General features: G+C 53.0%; 1 protein-coding gene and 1 long non-coding RNA gene across 4 annotated transcripts; one reads left to right on the top strand and one right to left on the bottom strand.

Annotated features, from left to right (window-relative positions):
• Nucleotides 1-1,890: 1,890 nt before the first annotated feature.
• FOSL2 (FOS like 2, AP-1 transcription factor subunit) lies at nt 1,891-25,658 on the bottom strand. Of its 3 annotated transcripts, none has more exons than XM_019448720.2 (4): nt 24,717-25,658; nt 14,630-14,881; nt 9,076-9,183; nt 1,891-6,667 (listed from the first exon to the last, which is right to left on the bottom strand). In XM_019448720.2, exons 1-4 carry the CDS (start codon nt 24,813-24,815, stop codon nt 6,149-6,151), a joined length of 978 nt encoding a protein of 325 aa, XP_019304265.1. In that variant the 5' UTR covers nt 24,816-25,658; the 3' UTR covers nt 1,891-6,148. The 3 variants fall into 3 exon arrangements, with proteins under 3 accessions (XP_019304265.1, XP_019304273.1, XP_019304280.1); XM_019448728.2 differs by lacking the exon at nt 24,717-25,658 and adding an exon at nt 23,479-23,599; XM_019448735.2 differs by lacking the exon at nt 24,717-25,658 and adding an exon at nt 22,735-23,430.
• LOC109266558 (uncharacterized) lies at nt 12,026-14,946 on the top strand. The gene is made up of 2 exons (XR_002079761.2): nt 12,026-12,257; nt 14,807-14,946. It is a non-coding gene; the product is annotated as an uncharacterized LOC109266558 (long non-coding RNA).

Raw genomic sequence — 25,658 nt, forward strand, 5'->3', positions numbered from 1 at the left:
TTACGGAAGTGCCTGGGCATGAGAGGTGCGCATAGACACGTGAGCACAGGCTTCTCTCTGGGCGGCGTAGTCCCCAGAGCCTACGGAAGCCCGTGTGAACACTCCCAGCATCTGACACTTACACCGCCAAGGGACACATTCGCTGTTCAGGAAGACACCTCTTTTCTGTGGTGTCTGCTGGGGCAGAGGAGGTCCCCGGGAGGTCCCGCGCTGAGACTTGGGAGTGCCCCGTCCCCTAATGCCGCGGGCCCTCTCAAAACGGAAAGGGGGAGCTACCCTAATCCTTGTGGTGTGGGTGCTCTGAGTATACTATCATGACCCTCCCCCTCCACAGAGGAGGAGACTAAGGCTCAGAGAGGTTACATGGCTTTCCCCAGAAGTCAACAACCACTGAGTAGTGAGGGCAGGCCCTTCTGACTCACGGTCCGCTGCTCTCGGGTCCTCCGGAGAAGGGAGCCTGCATGCAGAGCTTGTTGGAAGCAGACTTGCAGTGCCTGGTGTAATTTCAGGGGCTAATTCTCAGCCAGCTGCCAACCACAAGCACTAACTAATGACAGCCTGGCCACCCTAGCACTTATGCTGCAAGGCATAAGTAGCCCCAAACAGATGTTGCCCATTTACCCCGGGGTTTCCTGGTCTACAGGGCAATGGGGTCTGGGCTGACACTTCTCAGTTTCACACCTAACAACCTGTGTCTTTTCAGGGAGAAAATCTGGAGATGTGATCATCCACTTAGGCGCACCCCTCAGTTGTTTTCTGAGGCCTTTCCCACACGTGATCTCATTCGACCACCTGGACAACGTTCGCGACACGTTTAATTGGTTCTTTGAAGATTCGTGGGTTTCCAGGACCAACCTGTTCAAACAAAATACCTCCAGGAAGGGACAGCACCTTGAACTTTTATTGGCTCACACCTTGGCAGTAGTTGGCAGCTAGCTGAGAATCAGGCCCTGAGAAAGGGGAACAGGATTGGGAGGAGTTGGGGGAGGTTCGAGAGGAGAAGCAGGAGAAAGGAAATGGGGGCAGCTGTGAGCCGGGGCCAGAGGCCCACCTCACCGTTTTGCAGAAAGAGGTCCTAGGAGGGCCATTTCCCCGCCTTGCCCACCCACCAGAGAGACCAATTCTACCCCAAGGCCAAAGGTAGAAAAGTCTAGAAGAAAGAGAAGGGACAGGAGAGATGGGAAGAAAAGATGGAATAAACCAACCATCAGAGGCTCTTCAATCTTAATCATTTTATTCTACAAAAACTACTCAATTGAAAGTGGGAAAGCTAACCAAAAAAAAAAAAAAAAAAAAAAAAAAGGTTTAATATGTTCTTTCTTCCATAGCAGCAAGCTTTTTCTAACAAGCTTTCTTTAGTGCAAATACTGTAGGCTTGGATTACAGTAAAATAACAAAACAACAGAAAACACCACCAGAGATGCTTCAGAGCAGAACTACTCCTCAATTTTCAAAACTATACAAAGATTTTTGAGCTCGCAGTCCTGCCTGGAGAGGCCTATTTAGAAGCCTTTCCAATGGGACCGTTTCACCAATACTTAAACAAAAAAAAAAAAAAAAAAAAAAAAAAGGAAAGAAAAGAAAAAAGAAAAAAAAGAAAAACAAAAGAAAAAGAAAAAGAAAAAAAAAAAAAAAGGATGCTCAGAAAGGTAATTAAATTCCCCATAGAGCTATGACTCTTGTACAACCTGTTTCCTCCAGGATCTTATAGCAGACTTTACTCCACATCATTGACAGATCTCAAATACAGATGCACGAAATTTATGGTTTTCCACTATATACCAAAATACGATATATACATCTCTCGCTGCAGAAAAGACACCCTGACACCTATTCTTTATACAAAGGCAAATATTTTCTTCCTCGATATCAAGTAACCACAAACTAAAATAAATGGAATAAACGTTTAATCACACAGAGAAAATAATTTTTGAGGAACGTTGTATTCTCTTACAATATAGACTTCTTGGTGACCACTGTCCCCAGAGGAATGACCATCCGTCTTTAAGAACAGAACCTTTTTATACAGTTTATACAGCACATGTCACAAGTCATTTTAGAAACAAAAAAAAAAAAGCATCATTAGCCTAAATTTAAAAACAAAAATGAAGAAAGAGAGGGAGAGAGGAACTGAGTACTTTAATGCTGTTTCTATTCAGGCTTGGTACAACACAAAGATGTAAACATTTTAAATAAATAATAAAATAAATGTCAATTTCTTCTCCCCCTCCCCTTCCCATGCCCCGCTCAAATTGACCCAGCCTTTCCTGAACACATCAGCACTGGCCAATTAAAATCCTCTGTTAATGTATGGCCCAAACACTAGAAGCATGAGATGTCAGATTAGTAGTGGGATGACTGAGTTTTCTTTTTAAAAGCTGCAGGAGGCACACTTGGAAATGTAGGCACACACGCACGTGTGCACGTGCACACACACACACACACACACACACACCCAACCTGTCAATAAATAGTGAGATGCTGGCTTTTAAGATAAATGCCAAGAAGACTCAACAAGCAGAAAGTAGCAAGACCCCTTTACTTAAGTTTTTAAAGGAAGTTACACACATCACGTATCCTATTGGTCCACAAATTCTAGAAGGACTCAGGTTACCCCTCCAACCATCTGAGGAGTCCAAAGGAGCACATGACAAGGGAGAGGGAAAAGAAGTTTGGAGGTGGGAGGGTACTGTGGGGGATGGGTCTTTGAGAACAAACCTCCGACTGAGGGCAACCTTGCCTGAGATCTTTGAAGACGGACCTTCTCACCTCTAAGTGTTTTTGTTTATCTGTTACTTGGGGGCCTTTAACAGGGGATACCCTCGCCCCTTAGTCTCATCCTAAAGAGGGTATATTTATAAAAGTGCCTAATACAGTGCCTGGCACATAGTAGGTGCTTATTCTTTTCCTTCTTCGAGGGGCTGTGTGATATCTGATCAGGAAAGGAGATCAACCTGAAAGGTAAACATGAGATTGCAGGAACATTTGTTGGTCCATCAAAGGGAGAAAAGTTCCATTGCCTATGGCGTCGAGCCCTCCCTTAGACTCAGAGCCCAGTGGGAGCAGAGAAGAGACTCTTGTCCCCAAAGCCTGAGGAAAGGAAGCCATAGCCTCTGATGGCTCCTGGCCGAGATGCTTGTGTGACTGGCCAGTGGGCACACCTGCCTTTCTCACAGGCAGAACAATGATGTCTTTCTGCAAACTTCCCCACGAAAGCTCTGCGTGCAGCTGGCCCCGGCTATTTCCTAAGCTTCACCTGGGATCTCCTCTCTTTCCTGTGTCAGCAGCTGTGTCCCTCCACTCAGCCAGGAAGAGGACGGATCCCAGAGAGGCCAGCCAGGTGGCCACGAGGACCGTGTGTTTCACACTAGCCTGTCGAGGCGCGCCTGCCCTATGCCGTCCCAGAGCTGCCTGCAGCCCAACTGGAGTCCACACCAGCTGCCTCGCGGCTGGGGACACAGGGGAGGCCCAGCAGTTCCCAGCTTAAGCACCAAGGCGCCCCCACTGCAGCTGCAGCTTTAGTCGGAGCCACAGGAGGAGAAAGCAGGCCTGGAGTCCGGTGATTCTGGAACAATGGTGTGTGTGCAGGAACTTCAAGAACAAGCCAGAAGAAGCCTCAGCTAACTGAGGATATGCTCATGAGTTAGGTGTGAATGGTCAGCCTTCCCCCAAATAACCTCTGGCTTTGGGGAAGCCAACCTACCTCCAAGAACAAAGCCAGGGGGTCCTGAATGGGAACGCAGCTTAGAGGCCTCTAAAGCCCTGTGAGGCGGTGGTTTTTCCCTCCTGCTGGTCCCAAAGCCAACACAGCTTGAAATCTGTACTAAGGCCAAACGCTATCCCAGGAATGTCCAGCCTGGCCCCAAGTCACAGATTACGGCCTGCCTCGGGATCAGTGCTGTGCAAAGGGGGGCACAAAGGGACTTTCAGAAATAAAACACCAAAAAGCAGCTTCATTTAGGAAATATATATAATATATATATATATTATATATATATATATGCAAAAAGAAGCAAATAGCTCCCAATTGGCCACAAATACCACTTGAGATGATTAAGCCCTTCAAAGCAGAGCGCACCCCAGTTTTCTTTGCCCACCTCCTGCGTTTCCTGGCTGACTGCTATTTCTTTCGTTAATCCAAAGCCAGAAACTCAATTGCCCAATCTAATGCCCCGCCCAGAACCTCTGGGAAATCGGGAGGGCAGCATCATAGCCAAGGAATGTGGGAAATAACATTTTTAAGGTTTTTTGGGGGAAAAAAATCCTTTTTCTTTTAAACTCCACTCTCTGCATGGCTTATCCTTCCCCACATCACTTAAAGTCAGAGCGGGCTGCATGTTTTAAGCATTTGGCGGCTCCATTCTGCGTGTTCCATTTTAGTGCACAGAGGAGGGTCAGGGGCATTAAGTAAGGACCCGCCCTCGAGGCCTGGGTGTGTGAAAGGAACAAGTGAGCTAATGTGTCACAGCTCTCTCTCTCTCTCTCTTTCTCTCCCGAGACTAACTTTGAAATTTAACCCCCACTGGGTTTGATTTAAATAATATCTATATAATTTTAAATTATCATACAATGATCTCTAGAGCTGAATCACAACAGTGGGGTCTCCCCCAAAGCACTAGCCCAGCAGAGTCCAATTCTAGAAGATCAGCCAGCGCTTTGCCTTAGGGAGAAAAAGGCTCAGAGGGGTGGGAGGCAGGGCCCTCGCTCAGCTGTGCTCTTGCAAGAGGCCAGGAGGACCCCCGCCCCCACGCCCCGCCCCCTGCAGTGGGAAGCAATACATCTCATCTCTGATTTCAGCAGCCCCCAGGAAGGGCATGAAAGCCCCAAGCCTTAGCAACAGCTCTGGGCCAGAGGTTCACAGCTGGCTGGCTGGACCTGAGGAGCACACTGGGAGGACACGGTGTGGAAGGGAGAAAGCACCCCATCAGGTAGCAGATGATGACCACAGAGGGCAGAAAAGGCCTGACATCTCACTGAGAGGCGAATCCCACTCTGCCTCCCCTCCTTCCTCCCCTACCTTTCCCTTCACAGCAAAGGTGCCTTCAAGGCTTGGGGAGGTGCCCCCCCCTCCCTGCCCCAGGCAGTAATCTGGGGAGGGCCCAGGCCCACGCTCATTAAATTTCTGTGGGTGGCGTCACCCTGAGAGCCAGACCGGGGATGGCAGAGCCAACAGAGACTTGGGAGTGCTGTGCGGTTCCTAGGGAGGGACACCTCCCTGGTCTAGTAGAAGGGTCCAGGGGCAGGATGGCGAGGCAGTAATTACAGGAGACGTCCTGCTCAAGACACCAGGTCAAGGGAAGCTGGCTGCGACACACCTGTGTGGCTTGTTGGCACTATTCCTGGCCTGGTAATTAGGCATTTGGCAAACCCAACCTGTGCCCCGTCTGTCTCACTCACACCCTGTCTTCTGGCCAAGCCGCTCCTCCAAAAGTTGTCTCCAAGGATGGGCAGGAAGGGTCCTCCAGGCCTCCCAGTGATGGCAGCATCTCCTTGAGAGCTCAGGGAGCCCTGCTGGTGGTTCTGGAGATGGTGGTGGACCGGGGAGTGTCAAGGGAGGGAAGGTTCTGTATTGCACATTGACTGTCCCCTTCTGGACAAGTCGGCCCCAGCAGAAGAGTCAGTCACCTGCTGCCCCATCTCCAGAAATGAAGAGCTTTAATATTCAGACCACCCCGATGAAATGTCATGGCAACTTTGATAAAAACCAAGAGGAAGTAAAATCAACACTGGGGAGAGGAAGGGGCGAATAGAGGGGAGGTGAAACCAAAAGGCACTGAGCATGCTTGGTGGGGCGGGGAAGGACATCATCACTCCAGAGACAGATTGTTACAAAGGGACAGGAACGGTCCACACCAGCTTCAGGCTCTTCAGAAGCCAGAGAGATGCCTGAGTCCACTGAACCAAGTTCTCCAAGGCTTTTCAAGACACAGGATTCACTTTGCAAGATGAACGAGGGAGGAGGTCCCGTGAGTTCTAAGAGATCACCAAAAGTCCTCAACACCTCACCGCCAAATCCCACCTGGGTGTCCCCAGAGCCGGGAAGCTCTCTTCTCTGGTAGGGTCCCCCTCTTGCCCTCACGGCCCTGGAGTGCTTGAAGGTGCTGGTCCCTGGGAAGGAGGCAGTGACGAGGACCCCCTGGGAGCTGGGTTACAGAGCCAGCAGAGTGGGGGAGTTCAAGGAGTCTGATGACTGGTCCCCACTGCTACTGCTTCTGCGGTGTGCCTTGGAGCAGGACTCGGAGGGTGACGCAGGCGACTCCTGCTCCAGGACGCTGGGGTAGGTGAAGACGAGGTTCGAGGTGCCCGGAGTGATGGCAGGCGTGGAGGTCACCACGATGGGGGTGTGCAGGGGCTCCTCCCCGTAGAAGCCCCCAGCAATGCTGATGGGCTTGATGACAGAGCGCTGGCCCTTGTCCAGCCCGGCCGATGAGGATGAGGGGCTGTCCTCTTCCAGGGGCTCCTGCTTCACCACGACGGCACCCACTCCGCCGCCTCCACCGCGCAGGGGCTGGAGCCCAGAGGCTGGGGGGGATCGGCGCTCCTCGGGGCTGATCTTGCACACGGGCCCGTGGGCCACTAACATGAACTCCAGCTTTTCCTTCTCCTTCTGCAGCTCAGCGATCTCCTTCTGCAGGCCTGACTTCTCCTCCTCCAGCTCCTCTGTCTCCTGCAGGGGGAAGAGAGGTGTGTGAGGGATAGGAGCCTGCCAGGGAGACCTGCTTGGGGTGGGGGTGGGGTTGGCTTCCAATCCAGGCGAGAAAAGGAAAACCAGAGCTGTCCCCAGAGGACCAACTGTGAAAGCAGCCCGCTCACACCCCTGGCCACGGACCCCACTGGCTCTGAGTCACCTGGTGGCTCAAGATTCCTTTTATGTCCAAGGCTCCTGAGAAAGGAGGAAAGTAGGCTTGGAGGAAGGCTGAAATGACACCACGACCGAGGGCTTACTTTGTGCCAGGCACTGCACAGGAGATTTCTAAAGCAGGCATCATCAATCACCTCACTTTGCTGATGAGGAAACTGAGATTCAGAGAGGTCTTGTCATTTGCCCAGTGTCACAGAGCAAGCAGGTTACAGGGTAGCCCAGACTTGACCCTGATGTATCTACTCCAGAGTCCATATGCTACCAGGCTCTACTGCCCCCCTGCCAGGACTGCAGTTTCCCAGGAGGGGGGAACAGTGAGGTCTGGAGGGGAAGGGAGAGCAGCATGCAGTTCCCTGCGCTGCAACCCGCCCCCCCCCAATCCTTCTCATACCCCTTCACCCCTGTCCAGCCTGCCTGTGGATGCATAAACCCTAAACTCTACACTGCACACACAAGCTTTGGACAGTGCCAGCCTGGCAGGAAGTTCTCCATTAGTCCCCGCTAAATCGTCACCGCCCCACTTCCCTTTTTTACTCTAATTTCTGAAGCACGTGCTTTGGGACTCACAGAACCCTGGGAGAATATTCCGTTCAGTCCCTGTGCTTTAACAGATGAGGAACCTGACAGCCTGAGCAGGCGAGGAGGGTGGCGGGGTCCCGTGGCGAGGAGCTCGGCCCCCTCCCTTTGGTACAAAGCCAGAGAAGCAGCAAAGCACACGGAAGGAGCAGGTATGAAAGGTGAAAAGGCGTGTGTCACGGCCTCCTCCCCACTTTTCCCCTAACACCGATTCCCGTTCAAGAATGAGATGATGTGGGCCAGAGCTTCACTGAGCAGAGTACAGCATATTCCACAGTGAAAAAAAGTTTCCATCTGTCTCAAGGGTCTGACAAACGTCATGAGCTTATGAGAGGTTTCCTGTGGAGGATGTGGCTCAGGGGCCTGGGTGGCTGGGGTGGGTGGGGCGGCGGGGGAGTAGGGTGTGAGGCTTCTGGGGGAGGGAGGGAGGGGAGGAAAGCAGGCGGCCCGGAGGAGGAGGGGCTATTCCGGGGCTAGTGGTAGGGAGCACCCTGGGTAGACTCAAGAGGACCTGGCCCCTTAGAAGGTTAGTGGTAGGGAGGACTCTCCTGGGGGAGTCTACCCAGGGAGTACTGATCACTAAGGGATCTCTTCACCTAGTGACGGAGAGCTCCCGGTCTCCCTCCCGATGCTCACACACACCTCCACGGGACATCGCTACAGGCTACATGGAATTCACACAGTACACATTCAACCCCCAAGAGCTCTCACTCTTGGACAAAGGGGACCTGAAGCAGGTGGGTGGTACCCGGGAGCATTCGAGAACGTCATGGGATGTGTAAGGTAATTTGTGATTTCCAGAGCCCGTCCCTGGCTGGTCATTGTTAAGGACTGCCAACAGTCTCCCTCTAACATTCTGCTCAGGAGAGTTAGTCCTGACTTTGGGCTTCCTCCACATGCCATTCAGCCCATCTCGCAGGGCTAGGCTCTGGAGGGAGTTACGTGGTCAGGTCAGGCTTTTGAGAGGGAAGGGCAGGGCCACAGCCCCCAGGTGTGGGCAATTAGGCAGCAGGGGAGAGTGACTCACAGGGCAGAATGAGGTACCAAGGTGACAGCTTCAGGCTCATAGCAGAGATTAGGAATCCTCCTGCCCACGAAGGATACGAGAAAACCCCAAGACAGTACGACTCAGCTGGCACATGACCATCTCCATGAGACCCAGAGAGCTTCGAGACCCCCTCAGACTGCAGTCTCCCCCTGTCCACACCAGCTAGCTTGGATCATTCCTGCTGGTGGTAGGCATGGGGGCGGCTGGAAGGCTGGGAAGTAGCCCCAGAGGGGGCAGGTCTGGGCCTGCGCGGGCTCTCAGGGCCTAGCAATACCAACACTCTGTGCCATCCCTCACCCAGGGGCCCCAGCAGGTCTGAGAGCAGGAGACGCACAGGTGTTAGGTCCCTGCAGGCTGTTGAACTCCCTCTCTGGGCCCAGGCTGGTGCCAAAGGCCAGCACTCTCCCCCAATCTCTACTCTAATCAGGGCAATGCTAAACCTACGTGCTCAAAGGAAGGAATGTTTCTGTCTGCACTGACTCATCTACACAGGCCACTGGTGGGCGAGGAGAGGGTGGGAGGCCAGGAGGCCTGGGGCCCTAGCACGTGCCCACCCAGAAGAGCCCCCGGCCCCTGCGGAGCTCCTTACCGCCTGCAGCTTCTCCGTCAGCTCCCGGCGTCGGTTTCTGCACTTGGCTGCAGCCAGCTTGTTCCTCTCCCTTCGGATTCGACGTTTCTCCTCCTCTTCCGGGGACAGCTAGAGGCCAAGGTCAAGGATCATGATTAGGTTTGGGTAAATGGTTCCCCAGCTTTGTTTCCTAACTACATTTTAAGAAACTCTTCTGGGATGGGTATGGGGGAAAGGGAGAGAGGCGAGAGGAGTGTGGTTGGGCTCAGCAATTCTAGAATATGCGCTCCCTGCTGTGGCCACCGGGGAGGGTACTTAGAGCTGAGCCCGCCCTGGAAAGTGACAGTCCCAGGTTTGAGAAGGAGAACAGGGCAGCAACGTGTAAAGGACTCAACAGCCCAGAGAAGATGGTAGCATTTATCATGTCAGCCCTGATCCAGTGCTAAGGCCAGAGAGGAGAAGCCGGGGTTGCTCCTCCCAGAGTCCCTTCATACCAGCCAGGCCTGGCCCCACCCACTTACACAGCTTCTCCCAAACCCTGGCCAATTACTCCTCCCCACCACTCTGCCTACTCTGCAAGCCTCATTATCCCCATTTGGTTAAGTAGCTCGGCCCAGAGTAAGAACCACTGGGGGTGGGGGGTGGGGGGGGGGGAATGGGGGATGTTCTATTGCCAGAAGGTGGGCCATGGATATCACCCGGCTTCCAATTCCTCTACCAGCCCCAGCGTGCCAGTGGCTCACAGTTCAACCTGGAGGGCTCACTAGTGTGCCTGGCACAACGCTAGGCTGGACAGGACAGGCAAAAAGGAGAAGGGACCCCCCCAGGCACATTAAATCCTGCTGCCCACCACCCGCATTCATTCAACAAATGAGAACCTTCCATGTGCCGGGTGTGGTTTGAGAGGTTGGAGATTTATCAGAAAATGAAATGAACAAAAATCCCTCTGCAGAGCGTTTCATCTAGCTTCTTGCAAGGAGGCTGGTTGGGGGCCTGTGACTCATGCCCCCTGGGCAAGAACTCTGCTCCACTACATAGGGCTGAGGCTCTGTTTACATATAGCCCTTCCTGTGACCCCAGTGCCCCTCAGTGCAGGCAGAGGTGACAGGAGGAGATGGCTGTGGGCCAAGGCAGAAAGTAATTCCGAAAGAAAGACCATTCTGCGCAGTTCTCAGACACTGATAGCACACCTACTACGTGCCAAGCTTAGTACTGAAGGCTTAGAAGATTCTTAGAGGAGTAAGATCTGGGTCCTACCCTAAGGGACAACATGGGAAAAAAGCCGAAGCCACTTTTGGAGGGGTGAGAGAAACTGTCCCCACTGAGAGAGGGAGGGAGTCACGGACCTGACTGGGCTCAGGTCAGAGTCCCCAGGGCTCCCCACAACCCTGCAGGTCTGCTGCTGTGATATCCTGAACAGCAAAGCAGGACACAGCATCGGAGAGGACAATCCCATCTCTGTCTACACTGAGGTAACCCTATGGGCCCAATCAAGGTGCCAGAGCCCCACATCAAATTCTCCAAACGCTGGCATGAAAACGTGCCTGTCAACTCCTTGGACATAAGTCCCTCTGAGGCATCAGGCCACCTGAGCACAGAGAGGCTCGTCACACCTTCTCAACTTTCAAATCCACCGCCCACCCTCCAGCAGTCAAGGTGTGTGGCTCAGGGGGGAGGCAGGAAGCCTGGCACGCTAGGGAGACCTACCAGCCTCCTGGCACCTCAGATCTCCCAGGGCTTCGGCTGAGCCCCGCCTCGTCCTGCATCTGCCCCGGGGACCTCCTTCACACCCGGGATATCCTCCTCATGTTCCTTCACCTCCTCCACGACCTCACCTCACGCGATTAAGAACCAGACCCAGCTCCCCTCCCGCATCAGCTCCACCCTCATTGTGCCTCTGCCCCCTGCAGTGGTCTCCAGGTGGGGCACAGAGAGCACAGGGTCTGCCTGGGAGTCCCCAGGCCCCTTCCAAAGACTTGGTCTCAGGGTCCCATACCTCGTCCCGCCTCCACCTCCGTCCTCAAGCCCTGTCTTCAGCCCCGACCTCTGAAATCCTCTGCCTCCCCTAGAGAGCCAAAGGCTCCACATTCTCTCTTCTGAGAGGTCTAAGGCAGACTAGAAGCAAAACACAGATATGGGGGCGCCCGGGTGGCTCAGTCGGTTAAGCATCCGACTCTTGGTTTCAGCTCAGGTCATGATCTCCCAGTTGGTGAGTTGGAGCCCCGCGTCGGGCTCTGTGCTGTTGGTGCAGAGCCTGCTTGGGATTCTCCCTCTCACCCTCTCTCGGGCCCTCCCCCACTCACGCTGTCTCTCTAAATAAATAAACTTAAAAAAAAAAAAACACAAAACCCTGATATGACATTTCTGTGTTGCCGTGGACAAATCACCAAACCTTCTAAGCCTCAGATTTCCCATTTAGAAAATGGAATTATTGGGACCTGCCCTGCCTTCCAAAAAGTTTCTGTGGTGATCAGATGAAGACTCTGTGTGAGGGGCGCCTGGGTGGCTCAGTCAGTTAAGGGTCGGACTTCGACTCAGGTCACATGGTTCGTGGGTTTGAGCCCTGTGTTGGGCTCTGTGCTGACAGCTCAGAGCGTGGAGCCTGTCTTTGGATTCTGTGTCTCCCTCTCTCTCTGTCCCTTCCCTACTCGAGCTCTGTCTCTCTCTCTCTCTCTCTCTCTCTCTCTCTCAAAAATAAATAAAAACAAAAAAGAATTAAAAACAAACAAAAAGACTCAGTGTGAGGGCCCTCTCTAACCTAGAAAGTGCTAGAAAGAAGATGGAATTCCGAGGTTCCTCTCTGAAGCTTTTTCTGAGCCCTGGAAGAATCCAGATGAACCGGAGATCCACAGTGCACAAACCTGGCACCTTGGCCCTGTGTGGGGCCTGGCTGCCCAGCTGAGGTCATGAGGCTACTTGGCTGCGGCTCTGAATACTTGCTGCTTCTAAACTTGTCTCAACCTGAGCCCAGCAGAGTTACCGAGGGCCTGCTGGCCCCGCAGCAGCCCTGCGTTCAGGATTCACCACGCAAAGGGCTACTGGGCTCCCCCTGAGGCCCAGATAAGGCCTTCATCCCTCGCTGACGAGGGGCAGAAAAGATGAAGACCTTGTTGTGGTACATTTCAGCCTCCCTCCCCCTTTGGCTGCTTCCGGACCGCTTTTGGCCTCCTGATTAGCCCAGAAGTCTCTCCGCTATCTGTAAGGTATGGGGCAACTTGGGGGAGCTGTCAGCATAGGAAGTGTTCAGGGGTGGTGACTTCAACGCGGTTAAAGCTTGAGTGTGTCAGCACCACCAAGTTCCCACCCACAAGCCACACACCCTCTGCTCCCGGCCTCCTCGGGTCACCGCCACTGGCCTAAGAGGCAGCCTCTGGGCAGGCTTGGAGCAGGGCAGTGAGGCACCATGTTGGCTCTGGGTCACAGGCTCCTCCCCCTGGGGGAAGTCAGGAAGGAGGAAATCAGCTTCGGAGAAAAGACCCTAGGGCTAGGAACCCAAAGAGCCACGGTTCTAGGATGCTACTCCCCAGGCTTCCTCCAAGCTGCCAGATGATTGTCTGAATTCCTAACTGATGTGGGACAAAATGCTCCTGGCTCTCTCCCTCCCTCCCCGAAAAGGAAGGAAATCCTCCAGACAGATTGTCCTAAAGGCATGCCTAGGGTAGTGCGGTGGGAAAACCACAGGGCTGAAGGTCAAAGGAGGTAGATTCCAGTCCTGGCTCTGCCACTAACTAACTCTCTTCAGTGAGAGAAGACAGGGCCCTTCTCCTCTCTGGACTTCTGTTTCCTCATCTGTAAAATGGGGACAGAGGGGAAACTGGAAAAGCTGGTCTCCAAAGTCCCTTCCAGATAGAAGCTTCTAAACTTAGTGTGGGTGAGGCCCAGAAAAGAAGGAAGAGTGCTCAGCACATCTTGCTTTGTGTCCTGCTAGTTCAGGAATCCCTCGCAAGACCAGTTCTTACTTCGGGGTCACTTACACAAGCGGGGGATCCAACTCATCGGTGACTAGAAAGCTTGACACCTTGGGCTCCTGAAGGAAGCATATTTCATAAAGGACATTATGATCACTGCTACTGCAATATCTACAATTACGGAAAGCAACGGTGAGGGGGATATTGGCCATCTGCCCCCACAGCAACGGAGAGCTGCATCTATTACAGTGTCTGTTACTCTCCATGTCGCCCTGCGCTGACTCCTACCATTTAGCAGAACAAACCAGCATGTAGTGGACGCAAGGCCCCGCTTTGTCCTCAGGGGAACAGAGAGCCTATGAATGCTTCCAGTGTCTCGGAGGAGCGACCTTTGTAATTCTAAGTACCCTGGGGACTGCTGGAACTGGATCCATGATTATCCACAGGGCACCATGTTTGAAGGTCCTTGTATTGGAACACTGTGGACCTGGGGTCTCAGAGTGGAGGTGACAGTGGTGGAAATGGATAGGATTGATCCTCCAGGCTAATATTTCATTTGAAAAAGGGATTTCACCGCTAAAGTATTTTCCCTTTCCTGGATCCATGGTGGCACGGTATTGCTAAGAGAGCACTGCACAGGGAATCCAGGGAATGGGTTCCTGTCCAGACTTCCCTATTCTCTTGCCAAATGGCCCCAGGCACGTTTGTCTAAGGCTTCGGTTGTGTCATCTGTGAAGGGGGACCGATGGGGCTCTTGGAAGGCTCACTCCCTATTTTTATGCATGATTCTGACCTCTCTTTGGAGAATCGGGGGGCCCATCACTACCCTGGTTCACTATTGACATGGACGACATGCCTTTTCGGTATGGGTAGATGGTGTGTAGAGAGCACGGCCCGACACTTTCTGGTGTCCCTCCCTGCCAGGCTGACTCCTTCTCAAAGCTGAACCCTTTGAGAGTAAAAAAAGCTGATGCCTGACTTCCTCCCGTCACACGCAGTCAGCTAAAGCAGCTGAGCAAACTCCAAAGACCCCAGCGTCCCTGCGCTTCTGGGACGGGTATTCCAGGCACCCGAAATGGGCTCCTGCTGCAAGCCGGAGGCCCAGGACACCGAGGAGGGAATGGTGAGTATCGTGGGCCTGGAGGGCGACCCTGCAGGTCGGCTGAGTGTTTCACCTGCCACAGACCCTAGGGGACGATCAAGGGCTAATCCAAAAAAAGCTCCCGGCCAGAGTTTCGTTGGCTGCTTGTCCTGTGGCTTCGCTGCCAAGGATCAGGGAAGGACACCACTGTAGGCAGGTCCTAACAGTCCTTCCCATTTGCTGATACCTTACCACATACAATGTGTTTTCACAATTGTGATCTCATTTGCATGGCAACAAGTCCTGGCTGGCAGGTACCATGATCCCCATTTTGCAACTGAAGAAACAGAGACTCGGAGATTCTAAGGGACATGAGCAAGATGACAGAGCCGGGCCTGACTCCCCGGCCCCCAGCTCTGCTTCCAATGGTGAGGGTCGTGTGCCCCCGGTCCCCAGCTCCGTCTCCTCCCCAGTGCTCGCTACCAGACCGCTCCCCCAGCTCCCCACCGTTCCACAGAAAAACACTGTGCGTTTTGAGGCCCTGAAAGCCACTGACGAGCCTCCTTTACACTGATCTGAGCCGTACCTGCTCATCTCTCCTCCTGCGGCCCACGGTGGTGCCAATGGTCTTGATCACGCCAGGTCTTGGGAGCGCCATGTGCCCAGGGACGGAGGCCAGGCCCGGCAGGGGGCTGTAGGGGTGCGAGCGGGGGTACGGGTTGGACATGGAGGTGATCACTGTGGGCTGTACCATCCACTGCAGGTCCTGGCTGGTGGTGATGGCGTTGATGGTGGGGATGAAGGCGCTGCCTGAGCCAGGCATATCTACCCGGAACTTCTGAAATGAGGAAAGAACAGTATTGAGCCAACAGGTGCATAATGGAACAGGACAAGCAGAGCCAGGAGGCGAAGCAGAGTCAGTGCTGGGCGGGGGGGGGGGGGGGGGGGGGGGGGGGGGCCAAGGTCGGAACACTGGGTGGGCTTCCCTGGACACCCAACAACCCAAGAATCAGTGGGATCTTAACTACTCCTGAGGCCCCACGTCAGATCCGCTCCCCGGAGGTCCTGGCAACTCGCTCCCCAGGTGGCTCGTAAGGGTGTGGTCATACCCCAAATGACTTCGAGGACAGATGCGGCCCCTAGCCACTCAACACTCAGCAGGCTAGCTCTGCCTGCACCTGCAGGAGCGCAGGCCTCCTACCCGGCCTCACGAGCCTCTGGGTCACCTCCAATTAGTCCCCGGGGTACTGGGGCTCGGGACCCTTTGAGGACATTGGTGCACCCACGGGTTGGGTGGGTGGGGGGGGCAACAAAAATCACCAGGAAACTTATTGTGCCTGCTTTTGTTACTTTCTGAATAGGTTCAGGATGGGGCTGTGACCCCATCAGGGTGAGACCAGGTCCAGGAAAAGGTGTCCTCCGACCAATGAGACTGAAAAGTGGTAGCATCTGTGGCCAGACCTTCCTTCTCCTCGCCCTTAACCGCCATCTTGCTTGGGGCAGACACACTGCGTCTCTCCCTACCTACCTACATATCTATCTGTGTTCATGTTTGTGTCTGTGGGAAACTCTCGTGCTGCTAGCTCAGCGTTTTCTCCCTGTCTCTTAATTCATGCCCAGACCAAGTTGCAGAACTCTCTGGAACGTGCTGCAGGAAGCATCCTATTTAGAATATAAGATGATGACAGAGTACAAACACTAAAATGGGTCAAGCTCCTCTTTCTTCAGAGTGACTACTAGAAAGTGAGGGGAGAAAGGAAGGGCCTCCCTGCCCCCGCAGCCCACGGCTTCCAGCTCCTCAGGGGAAATCTCCCCTAATGAAGCCGTCATCCTCGGGTGACCCCCATCTCCACACAAAGGAGTTCTGCAGCTCCTTCCTTCCCTAATCTGGTGGGTGACGAGATGAAAGCAATAAGAGCACCTGCTGAGCACTTACTAAACGACAGGCACCATGGTAGTGTTTGACCTAAATTATCTCCTTCATTCTCCCTCTGAGGTAAGAACGACCATTATCTCCACTTTAGAGGCAGAAATTTAGGCTTAGAGAGACTGAGTAACTTATCCAAGGCCACATGGCTCGTACGCAGGGGGGTCAGGATTCAAAGAGGCTCTCAAACACGGTGCTACGCAAGCTTCCGTAGTGTTGCTTTTTTCTTCCTTGAAATCCAGACCCAAGTGCCGTAGCCACCCCTGCTGCCCTCAGGGTGTCAGCTCATCCCTGTCGACCGCCCCTCTCACCCAGGAGGCCCCACAGGTCCGATCCCAGATGAAATCATGCTATCGCTGGCACGGGTGCTATAGCTTCCCTTCCTATCTTGGCCTGGTCAGACCAACCAGGAGTACAAGTATTAGCAGCAATGGCGGCTGCCACCACCGTTGCCTTTGTCCCCGGTGATGACACCTGGGTTCCTGTCATGCAAGTAAGTGGAGCTTAGAGCACCTCACTGTAACTGGGGGAGCTGGGGACCCCTCCTTGCTCACTCCCCTGCCAGCTGCCTGACCCCAGTCTGGGTGGTGGCACGTCTCTGCCTCCCTTCCCAGACTGCCCTGGGGCCCCGGGGCAAGGGCGTTTTGTGAAGAAAGCATGACCCAGCACGATGGATTCTGGGATTGGGCGAGGAGAGCCCCAGTGGGATGAATCCTGAGACTCGGTGAAGTTACCAGTGGATTCTGGGATACTATGAGAAGAGCTGTCCAGTACAATGGATTTTGAGTCACCTTGGAAGGCAAAGATGATTCGGCTTTTTATCAGGAGCTGCCTGAGCTGGGTGTGCGTGTATGTGTGCGTGTGTGAAGGAAGGAAGGATGCAGTGAACAAGGAAGACTCCAAGTAGGAAATGATCTTCAAGGAGAAGAAAATGGACAACTCAGCTGGGCCTCTGAGGAGGCAGAGGATTGAGAACGCGTGCGCGTGGCTGAGCGTGCGCAGAGGCACGCAAGGCCCAGACAGCTACGCTTCTCTTGGGCTGCTGGAGGGGAGCTGCGGGGGAGAGAGGAAGGTGGTGGCAGGAAACCCTCCACCTGGAGCCAGGAGGCCCGGGCGGACACCTTCGCGAAATCACTGAGGACTTAGTTCTCCTGTCTGTGAAGAAGAATCTGAACACCAAACTCGCAAATCACTGTCACGATTAAACAAGTAGCTCCTTAGAATCGCTGGCTATAAAAGGCACTCCGGTGGTTCTCCACCGAGGCTGCGCGTTAGAACATTCTGAGGAGCTTTCTAAAAACACCAATGCCGGAGCCAGCCTCGCCATTAGGGTTCTAAAATAACACGTCCGGGATGGGGTTCTGATAAGGTGTTTTTTTTTAAATGCCTGGGGAGATTCTAACGTGCAGCCAGGGTGGAGAACCGCCGCTCTGAACCAATGGAAGGCGGCATCGTCATCACCAGCAGCCCCGCCGCCGCGGTCACGCATCACCACGGTGCCCGTGCACTCTGCTTGGGGCGGCTCCGGGAAAGACGGCCAGCTTCCCACTCCTGGGAGGCACCCGGCATTTTTATTCCATGTCTCTCTTCAGGTCAGGTTCTGGGTCTGAAGGGCACCTGAGGCATCCAGCATGATGGTTCGATGGGACCCTCCACCTCTGTGAGGGAACTGTCAGCTTCTCCCTCCGGACGGCATCCAAGAAATCCACTCCTCATTCCAACAGCCAAACAAACAAAAAGCTCCCCTCTCAGCCATGGGAAGCAAGCAAAAACCCTAAAGCACAGCTCGGAGACTAAGACTCCTTGGGAGTAAGTGGACGACTCTCAGCCCCTCTGGGGGCTCTCGGTCCCCTCGCTCTGGTTCTACAGAATGTGCTCCCCGGCCAACAGCCAGATTGCTTGCAGCAATGGCTTGGTCTAGACAAAACAAGACAGCCATAAAAACAAGGCACTAGGTAATGACTGCCTCGAAATGCATGTACAACTTGTTTCAGAGGGAGGTAAAGCCATCTGGATAACACACTGGCCCTAGGAAAACAATGTCCCATCCCCACAGGGGACTGGGGCTGTGATAAAGAAGGCTTTTGTCTCCTAGAGGAGCCTCTCTGAGACACTCACACAAGTTTAAATGGGTTCTGGCCGATGTGACTTGTCTCAGCTCCAAAGGTATCACTCAGAAAGCTACACCCGAGTAGGAGAGATGAGGTGAGGCTAGGGGGTCCGTGGTCCCAGAAGTCAGCCTGACAGTCTTCTCTGCCAGCAGACCCGACCATCAGTCAAACATCATGTTGGGGATAAGTCATGGTGCTCTCTGGAAGGGTTAATACTGAGCAGAAACCAACACGGGGTTTCCCAGCTGTGAGCACTGGAACACCACGAGCCTTGCTGCAGCACCGAGCGTGTGCTGGGAGGGGTGGGGGATACAGCAGGGAACCCAGGACGTCACTTGAGTCCCCGGGGGGGCTCTCCAGCCCCCTTGGGAGCTCCTCCTCCAGGGACGGGATCAAAGATGCTGGACGGCTGTGTGGCATTCCGGCCTGGCAAAGCCTCCAGATGCTTTATTTGACTGTGTCATCCTGTTGACTTCTGGGTGGGCAAGAATGCCTATAAAAGGACAAACTGGCCCCCACCGACCTCCTAGAGCAGAGTCTGACGAACATTTGCTGTAAAAGGCCAGATAGTAAATATTTTAGGCTTTGTGGGTCATGCGGTCTCTGTCGCAACTACTCAACTCTGCCATTATAGCGTGGAAGCAGTCACAGACGATATGTAAACAAATAGGTGCGCCCATGTTCCATTAAACCTTATTTACAAAGACACGTGGGTCATAGTTTGGCGCCCCCTGTTCTAGAGGCCCATTCCCTCTCCAAATGCTCAGCGGGGGGCAGGGGGGGGGGGGAATAAAGAGAGGGAACAAAAAAAGCCAAACACAATTAGAACTGTTCCTTTAACCCAGGGAGTCTCACTCAGACCCTGAAGCTGAAGTTCGAGCCCTTACAAGATTTGTTGTGTGTCTCTGGCATCATAAAGACCCTTCTTTATCCCGAAGCACCTATATTTAAGGATGCCACGGGGCTGTTCAGTCCCGCTCCCACAGCCTGTTTAAGCAAGACAGCTCAGAACACAGCGCCCTACGGCCACCAAGCTTCGCCGGGTCAGAGGGGTCCCTGCAGCCTAGCGCTTTCTGATTTGGGAAAATGACCTTCCTGAATTTTACAGCTAGGCCTTGGATTCAGAAATGAGGGTCAAGAGCAGTCTAGGATCTAGGAAGCACAAGGGTCTAGGAAGCAGGGTTTGGATTCCCATTTTCCCGAAGACACGGATGGGGTTGAGCTTATCTCAGAAACTCCTGAGCTGGGCACAAGTGGCATTTGAGATGGAAGTCAGGGGCGGTGTTGTCGGCCAGGTATTCCACCATCACATTGATTCTCAACTGGGCCCCCAACCACTCAAGCCACGAAGCCCATGAATACCTGTGACTTGTCTCAGCAGACAGACAGGTAGGACTGTGCATACCTGGAAATGGACTGGGTTCTTTCTCTTAAGAACCACCCTCCCCCTTTTTCTTTTCTTTACATCCCCAGCATGGGAAAAGAAAAATTCCAAAATCTCCAGAGACTGGCTCAGGGGAAGAGGACAGAGTGAGGGCAAATGTTACCTCATACACCCCAGAGCACGACTGAGGTCCAGCTGGACCCAAATGCTCTCTATTTTTATTAAACGTGTCATTTTCTCCAAAGCCTTCTATATGGAATTCAATCAATCTTCACAGATTCTGCATTTGGTATCACTTTGACCTTTCCTCTCTGAAGAAAGCCATTTGTGTCACGATGGAAATGGCTGCTAATAACTCATGATTTCCCCACATTTTACATGAACACTCTCTCAGGTGATTTGCCTCCCGTCAGCTTCCTCTCTTTCCCAGGCTCGCTCAAAGGAACCACACTCTCCCCTTCCTCCTCTGAACAGCCAGGGTGAAGCAAACAAGGGAGAGAAGAAAAACAAGGGACAGGAGAAAGCGACTGATGCCGAGTTACCTGTCAGCGTCCCCCAGTTTCTTTCCTCCCAGGGCCCTTCTGGCCAGAACCCCCCACTCCAAAGCACCGGGTGAGGGTGGGAAGGGTAATGCCCACTATTCCATGTACCCCTTCTGCACTCAGTGGAAGGGCATGGCATCTGATATTCCCTTTAACTCCAGCAGGGTGAGTATGGCCAAGTCACTGCCAGTGAGATGGTGCTGGGCAAGAGAATGCAGATCTTCTCTTTTTGGCCCAGTGAGTTGAAGAGGGATAGAGTTACCAAGTGGGGTTTGGAACAGATCTATTTGCCTCAATCAAAGCAGCTGCCGTCATGTTGAAATGCTGTGGCCATCAAAAGATACCACGTGCAACATGGATGAGACATGTCCACAAAGTAATGATGCTATTTTTTTTCTTTCTTTCAACAAATAGACCACAAAGTTAGCTTCCTGAGTTCTCAAAAACCAACACCTTATTCCTGTTTAACAGAGGGGAAGAAAATCTAAAGTGACAGATGGCCGAAGTGCCTACTTTGGTGTGCCCTCTCTCGGTGCCTGCTCTCACAGGAAGACTCTTGAGATCAAGATCGAGACAACTCTGGGTCATACTGTGCTTTGGACCCAGCTGGATCACCCAGCCTTCTATGTCAGACTTGATTCCTTATATGTCACATCTTTTGCCAACTTCCAAATATCAAGCTCACCCTCAAAGGACAAAGATTTGTTAGCAGGGAGGGTTTTCAAAAGGATTTGCTGAAGGCAATTCCAAAAGAGGGGCATTGTAAAACGTGAGTCTAAGAGCCATGGCACTCAAAGAAGTATTTAGTCTCCTCGGTGAATAATTATAAAGGGGACCACAGGGATTTGGATGTGTACTTCTGGTGTGTTTGCATCAAGATAGAAACGAAAAAAAGAAAATGAGGCCCTTAACTTTACACTCACTTTGAATAATAAGGCAGGCAGAAATAAAGTAATGGCAATGCACTCAGGGGCCTGGACAGAGAAATTCAGCTACCCCCTCAGACAATACATGACTGCTATTTCACCCCGTTCGCTTTGATGAAAAACTGACGCTGACTTCCACCATCAAGAATCAGTAGAACAGACAAATTCCTGGGATAACATTTCGTTTGATCCTAATCTACAACATCTACAAGATCAAAGACAAAGGGGGGGGCACCAAACCCTTCATATATACACCTCCCACCTTCCAGCCAATTCTGAAGACCACCTCCCCCCCCAAAATTCCCAGTGTCCTGATACAAACACAGCAAGAAAGCACGCCTTGGGAATTTGAAGACATTGTTCCTGGTTACCCAAAAGATCAGACAAACATCAAGACAGGGAAAGAAAAAAAAGCACTCCTTTTTCAACCAGGTTTTATTTAGAACAAAACAAAATTTCTTAAGAAAACTGCATGTCAAAGTCAGGCAGTTCCTAGTTAACCGCTTTTAAATATATGGCATTTATTTGTCCTGAATTAAAAAGAAAAAAATCCTAAGAATTCCGAAAACTCACCAAGTTAACACTGTCTGGGGCTGGAAAAATACATTCCCCAGACAGTTCTTCTAAGAATGTCCCGTAGGGGGCAGTAGAGAGGTGTGATTGGGACTGACTTGGGAATCACAGTCATTTCTGGTAAAAGTTCTTTGATGTGAGGAATGTCCCAGCCTGGTACAGTTGGCAAAAGTTCACTCCGGGGAATTTTGTGTGTGTGCATGTGTGCGTGTATGTGTGTCTGTCTGTCTCTTGGGAAAGGGCGGTTGCCAAAGAAGAGAGCAAGTCTGGTATTCCTTGATTCCAAAGAGGAACTGTCCCTCTTGGTTTATTTTCACGTTATCTGAGGAACAGACAAATGGCAGCCTTGGAAAAGTCCTAGATCTTGTTTTTGTTTTGTTTTGTTTTTTTCATTAAAAGGGGGCCCAGCTGATGAAAACAAGTTATGAAATGACCTATGTTTGTGTAACTGGCTGATTGCGTAATGCTCAGGTCCTGAAACCGTAATAGTCGAGCAGCCAGGCAGGGCATATATCTGGGAGGTGTTTTCCTAGGAAAGTTAGGGGAGAGAGAAAACAACAACAATAAAAAGAAAAGGCCAGGAGGGGGAGGCGTGTGCAACTATTATTGACAAAACAAAATCACCAATGTTTTGAGATTAAAACTATAACTGGAACAGGAAATATTTCTCATGCTTCGAGTTCCTGCCATATACACGAAGAGTGGTTTTAACAAAGCATTATCTGCCCCCCACCCCTCTGAAGTCCCTGGAACTCATGGCCATGTGTTAAAATCAAGCTTTATGAAGCCAGAGATAAGGTTCTGGGTTGAAAAGACAGCAACAAACTTATCAGGAGTATTAGACCCCACAAACAGAGCAGGAAAAAGTAATATTCACTTGCCCAAAGGAAAACCAGAGAACGCTCTTCTACTGAGTGGTCCACTGAGATACCACAAAGGAGGAAGACCCCACTAAATGCCAGGAAAGCCTCCCCATAAAGGAAGCTGAGGGAAAATAAAGTGATTACAAGTTGTATCTGGTATGTAATAAAGTTACCTTGAGCCCGTAGGGTCATAGCACAGACTTGTGAAGTAACAAAAGCCTCTCAAGTCAGTCCTGAGGACCACAGAACAGCTTTGCTCCAAGTTGGAGAGATGATGGAAAAACCTCCCCCTTCCACAAGACCCCTCTCTCCCCCCCTCCCCCCAGAGGCGGACAGGCTGAAAGACTTGTCCAAAGTGGCATTACCTTGCCAATCCCTCTGGTTTGAAAGGCACTTCACTCAAGCTGCTGGGCCAAACAGGCAGGCGTATATGCGAGAACCCATGCACTAGTTATTACTAATTGCAAAATTCTCATGTGTTACAGCATGCTAGGAATTAGCCAACAGCTGCTTTTTGCTTCAGTAATGAGGCCCCATTACACCCTGCCGGACCGAGTTCTCTTCCTTCTTCCTCGCACTGGTTTCCTGTCTGATTTTCTTCCAAAACAGGGAATTGCCTCTGCTCACATCCTGGGCTCAAAGCCCTAGTGACACAGATTATTCAATCGGGGCACTGATGTCCGGTCTGACTTCCCATTCAGGGCCCAGGGTCTGAGCAAAGCCAGGCGGTGAGATTGTAATATTGCAACGATGACTGCCACAAAAACAGCAGCAAAAGGAACAGACAAGATATCAAAAGACCTCTTTGGGATTCCGGGAGGAGGAGAGGGATGTTTTGGCGTTTGTTGAATTAAAGAGTGAGGGAATGGGCATATAGGACTCCAAACCGTGGCTTAATGCTATTTGGATTCAATAAAAACCACCACTGGGAAGGGAAAGCAAACAAAATCACTTTTAGGACAAGATTGAAAACTCATCGCCTGGTGCTCATTATTAAAGGTGCACTGAATGTGCCCTCAATGCACAGACTAGGTCCTCTTCAGCCGGTGCTTAGGGAGACACCAGGGGAGATAGAGGAAAGACACAGAAAAGCCATTTGGGGGACTCACCAAGTATTGGGAATCACTTTGGAACAAGGTATCCCTCTTCAGATCCTAAAGAGAGCCATGTTTCCATTTTATTTTCTGGCATGGTCCACCCCTCCCAGGAGCCAACCCCAGCCCCTCCTGGCTGGCTGGCTTCTGGAGGCCAAGGCCACTGCCTTACCGGACCAATTCTTGGCTGCAGCCAACTTGGCTAGAGACTCCGCAGATCCTGAGGGAGATGGGCTTCAGGTAGTAGTGGCCTTATTTGTTAAGCCAGCTCCCTCTGAAGCCTGGGGGCGGGCTGAGGTGGGGGCAGTGGCTGCTGCCCAGGGCAGGCACCCCACTGGCACCCCCACCCCAGCAGCACCTTTCTGGTATTTATAGACACAGATCGCAGGCACAATCCTTCCAGTGCAAACCAGTCCGGCTGCTTTAGAAACAAGTTGTTTTTCCGCTTCCAGAACCACCCAAGAGCCTAAGCAAGGCCTCTTCTTCCCCCACCCCCACTTTTCTCTGCAGGCTTCCTTGCCCCAGGTACCCTCCCAGACCCTCAAGGCGCCCCTTCTGGTGGCAGTACAAGCTCCTTCTCTGACCCGAACAGAAGATGGATGGGCACGGGGGCACAAAGGCGCAGGCCCGGAGCCTATCAAGGCTGACCTCCTCCTTCCTGACCTTCGCACCTATTCCCAGGGCGACAACCCTCGCTCTCACTCTGGATTACTTGAAGGAGCCCAACCATGTTTCCGAATCCCCAACCTCTTTCAGAAATTAAGACTGATGGGGAGCAGGGGCAGAGAGGGAGAGGGCTTTCCCACAGGAAGAGTCCTTGGATGTCGGGAGGGGCCAGTGAGTGCAAAGATTTTTTTTTTTTTTTTTTTTTTTTTTTTTTTTTTTTACCCACCACGGAGAAGTGAAGGGGGAGAGGGGAACGATTTCTGGGAGAGGAGTTAACAGGCTCCCGGGAAGGAAGGCTGCAATTCCAGGAGCTCGTCTGGATAAGGTGTAGCGTGAGGGAAAAGGTTGGCCGGCTCTTCAAGCCCACTCCCCGCTCCAGTTTTGTTGGTTGGTTGGTTGGTTGGTTTTTTAAGTGATGGGGGAGAACGGTGGGCGGACAACACGAAAATCCAGAACCTACAACGGTGACCCCGTAGGAATTTTCTCGCCAAGACAAAAATGGGAAAAGAAAGCAAAAGAGGCAGTGGCGGAGAGAGGAGGGCGGGGGTCCACCCGCGCCGCCAGGTGCACCCAGGGCCCGCACCTACCTGCTGGCCGCCGCCGCTGGTGTAGGACTCGGCGTGCGCAGGTGAGCCGCTGCTGCCCCGGGACGAGGTGTCAAAGTTCCCGGGATAATCCTGGTACATGATCCGCGGTGGGGGCCCGAGAGGAAACAGGGTGTTTTTCTTCCCCCGCCCTCGCCGCGGCCGCGCACCGGCTGCTGCGCGCTCGCTCCCTGCCGGCCGCGCCTCGGGCTCTAATCTTCGCTCCCGGGCTTCTCCCCGACGGTGGCGGGCGCGGACGGGGGGCGGCGACAGCCGGGGACGGTGCCTCCCGAGCGCCTCGCGCCGCACTTCTTTCCTGCTCTGCGAGCGCCGCGGGACCGGCGGGCCACCCAGTCCCTCCCTCTAAAAGTCCGCGCGTCCCTCTGTCCCTCCCCTGCGCGCGCCCTCCCGCTCCCGCGCGCAGCCGGAGCCCGGCCGGGACGGCTGGCCGGATCAAAAACTGGAAATTAAAAAAGAGCAGGAGCCCGGCGGGTCACGCCTGCCAGGTCCGGGGGCCCCCGATTTCAGACAGGGCGAAAGAGGCGAAAAGAAGAGACTGCCGGCTGGGAGAAACTTCTATTTCCTCCTTTTAGAAAAGGAGCTGAGAATAAACTTCCTGTGGTCGACTCGCCGCCGGAGTTTCGGAGCGGCTCGGACACTTGCCGGGAGAAAGCAGCCTGCGCCCGGGGGGGGGGGGAGGGGGGGGCCCGCGGGGCTCCAGCTGAGCCGGCGCTGAGAGGGACGCGGCCCCGCTGCCCGTGCCGCCGCTCCGGCGCCCGACTGCACCCCTTCCCCGGCGCCCGCTCCCCGACGGGCCGCCTCGCCCGGCCGCGCCTCTCTCCCTCTCTCCCGGGCCCGCCGAGCGCCGCTCACTTGCTCTTCGCTTCGCTCGGAGCCCCTGCGCTCTGCCCGAGATGAGTCACTACAATGGCACGAGTTCAACTC

This window comes from Panthera pardus, unplaced genomic scaffold (genome assembly GCF_024362965.1).
Source record: "Panthera pardus isolate Hobbes unplaced genomic scaffold, ASM2436296v1 HiC_scaffold_26, whole genome shotgun sequence".
NCBI classification, from domain to species: Eukaryota; Metazoa; Chordata; class Mammalia; order Carnivora; family Felidae; genus Panthera; species Panthera pardus.

Bases quoted from the DNA above. Each gene is read 5' to 3' on its own strand.
- FOSL2 (XM_019448720.2), bottom strand. From the start codon at position 24,815: ATGTACCAGGATTATCCCGGGAACTTTGACACCTCGTCCCGGGGCAGC. The intron at 14,882-24,716 runs GTAGGTGCGGGC...TCCTCATTTCAG, and splicing joins CCAGCGGCGGCGGCCAGCAG to AAGTTCCGGGTAGATATGCC. The intron at 6,668-9,075 runs GTAAGGAGCTCC...TTCCCCCTGCAG, and splicing joins TGACGGAGAAGCTGCAGGCG to GAGACAGAGGAGCTGGAGGA.